Source organism: Nicotiana tomentosiformis, chromosome 4, assembly GCF_000390325.3.
Source record: "Nicotiana tomentosiformis chromosome 4, ASM39032v3, whole genome shotgun sequence".
In the NCBI taxonomy this organism is placed as follows: Eukaryota; Viridiplantae; Streptophyta; class Magnoliopsida; order Solanales; family Solanaceae; genus Nicotiana; species Nicotiana tomentosiformis.
Window position 1 is genome coordinate 105,520,937 of NC_090815.1, and position 6,978 is coordinate 105,527,914.

The 6,978-nt window shown below is 42.1% G+C and overlaps 1 protein-coding gene across 1 annotated transcript; it reads left to right on the plus strand.

Annotated features, from left to right (window-relative positions):
• The first annotated feature begins 215 nt into the window (after positions 1-215).
• On the plus strand, positions 216-677 carry LOC104089225 (protein MAIN-LIKE 1-like). The gene has a single exon (XM_009594070.1). The coding sequence runs from the start codon at positions 216-218 to the stop codon at positions 675-677; it is 462 nt and encodes a 153-aa protein (XP_009592365.1).
• The last annotated feature ends 6,301 nt before the right edge of the window (positions 678-6,978 follow it).

The following is a 6,978-nucleotide window of genomic DNA, read 5'->3' on the forward strand; positions in this document are numbered from 1 at the left end:
TTGTCATGGAGCTTCCCCCTGTGCATCCTGGACCTGCTATTCGAGAGCTATTGTTGTTTCAGGGCAACCATAAGTCTTCACACATATAGGATGGACAGTTTCTGTTCCAGACCTTCCACCCCAGACATAAAGACGATTTTTGGAAGTTCATTAGGGACCACCCACTTCATCCCCGTACAGTTAGACGCCTTCAATGAATGAAGTTTTACCGGATTATGGAGATCGACCGATTACAATTCGATTGGGCCCTGATCACGGCTATGATAGGCGGTGGCGACCGGAGACACACACATTATCTACCTATCAGAGAGGCTACCATCAAGCTAGAGCACATGGAGGTTATATTCGGGTTGCTCGTTGATGGTATGCATGTAGCTTACCCGCATGTTCTTAGGGACTATACAAGAGAGGACTACCTAAATATGCTGCAGAGGCTCACTGGTTTCCAGCTTGCGGAGCCTACTGCTTTGAGTGGTACCGGTCGATCGCAGCTGACGCCCGTTAGGCAACATCTGGTGGCGCTGTACGCGGAGATTACTGATGACTCAGCGCCAGAGGATATCGACCAACAGACGAGGATGATGTTGTTGATGATGTTTGGTGGTATTCTGTTCCCGAACACTTCGGAAAACCTAGTCAGCTTGCGATTTCTACAACTAATGGTGGAGTTGTTGTAGCTTACCTTTATAGGTAGCTATGTCGGTCGTCCATGGGCACCGTGAGAGATGTTGCTGGTTTTATACCGTTGCTAAAGGTGATAACATAGTCGATTCTTTTCATGATTATAACAGAGATAGTAAAAAATGAATTAAATTTTATGTCCACAATCAATATTAGGTTTGGGCCTCGGAGCAGTTCCTGCCACATCTGCCACCGATAGCTCCAGATGCACCACTTCCACCGTTTCTCCTACTAGCTAGGAGGTGGGTAAATAAGTGAGGCCACGCCCGCGAAGTCGAGGCTCGACAACATCTCCCTTATTATAGGGATCTGTTGGATTTACTTGAAGACACTCAGGTACATATATACTTAAGTTTACTTGGCCTGGCTTGATATGTCTTGCGTTTAATCACGATTCTTGTGTTTAATAAATAGTTCATATGGAGGTCATACAGCGATGCGCTCATAGCTGGATTGCCAGATTATTGCTCCCGAGGTCGATCTATGTGGATGTCTTCGGTCCCACTTATATGTCTCAATATAGTCGAGCATTATGCCACCGAGCGATTCCTTCGACAGTTTGGTCAACACCAGCTTGTACCTATTCCGCCCACTTGGCATTCCAGACATTACCAGCGGGATGATCACTGCAAGGTCGACCAGAGATATTTGGCTTGGCTAGAGGCCCAGATAGAGGATTGGGACCAGAGGTATGGCATGGTTCCGCCATACCCTCCACCTGACCGCTTGGACGGTTCCTGCAGTTCCAGCCACATCTGCCACCGATAGCTCTAGATGTACCACTTCCATCGTTTCTCCCACTAGCTAGGAGGTGCGTAGTTAGGTGAGGCCATGCCCGCGATGTCGAAGCTCGACATCATCTCCCTTATTATAGGGATCTGTTGGATTTACTTGAAGACGTTCAGGTATATATATACTTAAGTTTACTTGGCCTGGCTTGATATGTCTTGCGTTTACTCATGATTCTTGTGTTTAATAAATAGTTCATATGGAGGCCATACATCGATGTGCTCATAGCTGGATTGCCAGATTATTGTTCCCGAGGTCGAGCTATGTGGATATCTTCGGTCCCACTTATATATCTCGATATAGTCGAGCATTATGCCACTGAGCGAGTCCCTCGACAGTTTGGTCGATGTCAGCTTGTACCTATTCCGCCCACTTGGCATTCCACACATTACCAGCTGGATGATCGCTGCAAGGTCGACCAGAGATACTTGGCCTGTTTAGAGGCCCAGAGAGAGGATTGGGACCAGAGGTATGGCATGATTCTGCCACACCCTCCACCTAACTGCTTGGACGGTTCCTGCAGTTCTAGCCACATCTGCCACCGATAGCTCCAGATGCACCACTCCCACCGTTTCTCGCACTAGCTAGGAGGTGCGTAGTTAGGCGAGGCCATGCCCGTGAGGTCGAGGCTCGACATCATCTCCTTTATTACAGGGATCTGTTGGATTTACTTGAAGATGCTCAGGTACATATATACTTAAGTTTACTTGGCCTGGCTTGATATGTCTTGCGTTAACTCACGATTCTTTTGTTTAACAAATATTTCATATGGAGGCCATACAATGACACACTAATAGTTGGATTGCTAGATTATTTCTCCCGTGGTCGAGCTATGTGTATGTCTTCGATCCCACTTATATGTCTCGATATAGTTGAGCATCATATAACCGAGCGAGTCCTTTGACAGTTTGGTCGACACCAGCTTGTACCTATTCCGCCTACTTGGCATTCCACACATTAGCAGCGGGATGATCGTTGCAAGGTCAACCAGAGATACTTAGCCTGGATAGAGGGCCAGATGGAGGATTGGGACCAGATGTATGGCATGATTCCGCCATACCCTCCACCTGACCGCTTGGACGGGGATAATGAGTACATGGGTTGGTATTACAGTGTTACCCAACTTCTCATCGGGAGTTTTATTCATCGCGCTGGTGGTCGGTACGTTTTCATACGTTGGGAGGCATGAGGCAGTGGTATGTTATTTGTTATACTTACTTATAATGTTACATTACTTTAACATCCTTCCTTAATTAATATTTTATATTATATGTAGGTTATTGGCTTACACCAGTTCTACCAATTAAGACTAGAGATGCTACAACATACATGCGAGGGAGCGGTAGTTGTGCACGGGCTTCATCATCGGGTTACTGATGACGTGCCTGAGAGGATGCGCCGAAGCTGCTTATGTGCCGCCTGAGGAGTACCATCATAGGCTACACGTGGCCCCAAAATGTGGTAGACCTGGCAGGCATGGCCAGAAAGGAAGGGGTGGCCCACGTGGTCGTGGTGGTCATCGAGGATGGGGTCCCCGACAAGGGGGCGTTGAGGCACCCGTGGAGGATATTATAGATGATCAGCCGGGTGACTACTTTGAGCCACACGGTTCTCCTTATGATATGCCGTCATTTAGCCTTCAGTTGTCACCAAGGACTTCACAGTTGACCCTGACAGCTCCAGTGTTGATCGCGCGCACCGCCATTACACAGCATGATTGGGATCAGTATTTTCCTGATTATCCAGAGCCATCGAGGGTTGCTGAGGATCGTTCGATACGAGAGGTGCATAGTGGGCGACGACTGAGTTATGGCTCATCACTGAGGGTTATTGAGGATCATTCAGGCACAGACAGGGAGACATCATATCAGGTCGAGACGTCACAGCCTTCATCTACTCCAATGCACCTCGGAGTTCCCATAGAGCATTGTGTGGCTACTCAAGCGCATGTTTATTTGTATTACTATAATTTCAATTTGTTTTTACCTTATAGATTAGTCAGTAATATCTGAAGTGTTTATATGTTTTTTTAAAATTTTGTCATCACCTGTCACAGAGGTCACATTGTACAATACTCGCTTGTCGGAGACGGATGATCTTATTCAGGAGCCCGCTGAAACCATGGTATTACCAATAAAAAAAATTCTAACACGTACGTTAGTATTCTATATTTCATATACTAAACTATATTATTATTTTGTGCGTTACTGATGGCCCAACGGCCGCTTCTACCGAACCTGCCAGCCTTACTGACGATCATGCTACAGCGCATCCTTCGATAAAGAAGCAACATGATGAGGATGATCCTGATAGCGTAGACAGGCGGGATGGTATGCGCCTCAGGCCAGCCAATGCTTTAAAGTATATAGGTTGTGGGACTTATTGATATGTATTTTGAGTTGTATATATGATATTAAATATATAATAGTAAAAGTAATAATGTTTTACATAATTTGCGCATGCGTTTTTATTTTTCGGGTTATTTATTAGTTATAAACTAGAACACAAAAAAAATAAGACAGCTTAACATAAATTTTAATTCGTTAAAAATTACAGATAATACATGACACGCACAACATAAAAATAAAAAACTACACAACGCATCCATGTGTTTGTATAGTCACTATCGCCCATTATTCTATGCTTCAACCACTGGAATTTTTCTTCCAACTGATTATTTTCTTCTTGTCTCTTACAGTTTCTCCTTCACTGCCATAAGTTGTTCTTGCAGTTCCAAGATCTGGAGTTCGTACTTACCGGTCATATTTCAAATATTTAGCAAATATGATTTGTAGTATTCCTAGTTAATGGGTTCATCATACCATTCTTCAAAGACGCATTGATTTTTGTGCTACAAATGGGGATGACATCAAAAAACTATTAATTAACATGTTATAAATAATGTATTAACCAACATAACTTTCAATAATAATAACTTACAACTTATTTGCACATCCAACGTCTTCGTACTATATTGCAATTTGACCAACATGGATTCAAAATCGCATGTTTGCCGCAGTAACACCTTGGTACGTCATTGCGTCCAGACATGTCGTAATGCTCGAACTTGAAAAATTTATAAAAAAAAATTTTGTTCGTTTGGTTACGTCGCAAATAATAATACAAAATGCGCGAGATTTTTATAGGCAGCTAATAGTGATTTTAGCTTACATAACGCATATTGGTGATGCGCTATGTTTCGCGTGCTAATGATTCTTTACGGTACAAGTCGGTGCAGCTTTTTTAGGTCGAAATAACAATACACATAACAATATTAGTGATGCGCTACATTTCGCGTGCTAATGATTCTTTACAGTACAAGTCAGTGCAGCCTTTTTGGTCGACAGCTTTTTTAAGTCGACATGACAATACACATAACTCATATTGGTGATGTACTACGTTTTGTGTGCTACCGATATTTTATGGTACAAGGTGGTGCAACTTTTGCAGGTCGACAGCTTTTTCAGGTCGAAATGACAATACACATAACGCATATTGGTGATGCGCTATATTTAACATACAAGTTCGTGCAGTTTAGTTCTTTTTAAGTTGAACCAACATTCCAGTAATCAAGAACCATTACAACACCCATTTCAGAAATTCCACTAATATTTAATAAGTGGTTAAGAAGGGGCAAAAAGGTGAAGGTAGTTCAACAGATCCACATGGGATACTTCATAACACAATCGATCCCTACCTTGAAAAAAATATGCTAGGTTGCTATACTGATTTGGTTGATGACAAGTGGTATGGTGTTATACGTCCCTTGGAAAATAAGCCTATCAATATACACACTGATCGCAAAGTTGCAGGGCAGATTATTGAGGGGGAAGTGCATTCTACAAAGCCTAAAGGTATGCGAATTTGGGGTGAAAAACTACAATGGGTTCCCCTTTACTAAAAAATGTGTGATTATGAAGTACTATTCCATTTACTAGTTGTACCACAAGCACTGTTTGTAACCTTCCAAACAAACACACAAAAAGATGAACCAGAAGTGATTCGGTATTTGATGAAGGAGATTTTAGAGATGGAAAAGGCACTAGCCGTTCATCATGCACTTGATGATCTTAACTACCTGCAAGGAACAGAGGATCAGCATTGGGATTTATTAGAAAATAAAAAATTGCATAGAGACATTGATTATCGTATTTTTTCCAACAGTTGTCGAGTGGGAGGGACTACCTAAGTTTCTACCGCAGACGTTGGACGTAGGAGTCCCATATTATTGTAGAAATCAAGCAAGTGCTCTTATTGATGATAATAATGAAATACGAGAAATGAATGTCAACTGGGGCCTAGATTATAATGCCCTCGGTCCGAACGGATGCGTACACGATGTTGACGAAGAAGATAAAGACAATGACAATGAAATAGTGTCAGACAGTGATGATAATGGCGAATGAAATTCGTTATTTATTTCTTGGAGAATATTTTAAATTGTTGTATTGAATCTTCAATGCAAAATGTCAATTAGATTTAAGCCTATTGGAAACTTAATTTTATTTCTTAAATATTGCAAAGTGAACCTTTACAGACATTTAGTACAACAACAATACTGCAATAAAACACTAAGTTTATCCTTGATAATTAGGTACATTGGATGAACTGCCACCAGGAGCTGAATTACTACCGCTTTCCAAACCAACTAAAGGACATTTACGACGATCGTGTCCTGTTTGGGAACATATACAAAATTTACGCGCATAAACGGTATCACCAACATCTATTTGGTTTCGTATCCGCGTTCCTTTTTGCACTTGTCGTTGACGCGCATAATCCTTGTTACACACCATTTTAAATGGTTCTGGCAGTCAATAATGCTCTGAGCACCCACTAGTTGGAAGTGGCCAATATAGGTGTTTACGTATACAGCAACACTATATTCTTTATCAATGTACCTCGTCGTCGTAAAACCTGTATGTTGAAAGCACTTCATGTCATGTGAGCATGGCAAGTGATAGATCGACAATTTCCCACATGAACATAATCTTCTAGATTCATTGATGGTGTGGCTATTATTACTGCAGTTTTGATGCAGACTATTGCAAACTTCAAAAATATTTCGCTCACTGCAATATTACAAAAATGTATGCCACTGTGCTCGCTTCCCACATTTCTCAAATCGTTTTATCGGCTGTGGCATAAATTCAGTACCCCTTTCCATCAATGATGATGCACTTCTGGATCTTTCAACAAACCTCTTCGCCATCTGCTTGAATGGCATCCACACTATGGCAGTGACAAGCAATCTACCGGCAGACTTCATCAACCCGTTGAAAGACTCTAACACATTTGTAGTCAAAATCCCCCATCTTCTACCACCATCTTTATGCAAAGTCCACTTGTCAAGCTCATGTCGCATCAACCAATGATAAGCTTCTGGTTCTTCCTGCCTAATCAATTCCATTAGCCTCATGAATTTACACTCTTGATGATCAGTTGCAGCCATCCATATTAAATTATGTAAGCTCTTGTTCGGAAGAGCTCTCTGGAAGTTGGTCTTCA

What these genes read in the sequence shown, in the direction of transcription:
- LOC104089225 (XM_009594070.1), top strand. Translation starts at nt 216, where the DNA reads ATGGAGATCGACCGATTACAATTCGATTGGGCCCTGATCACGGCTATG.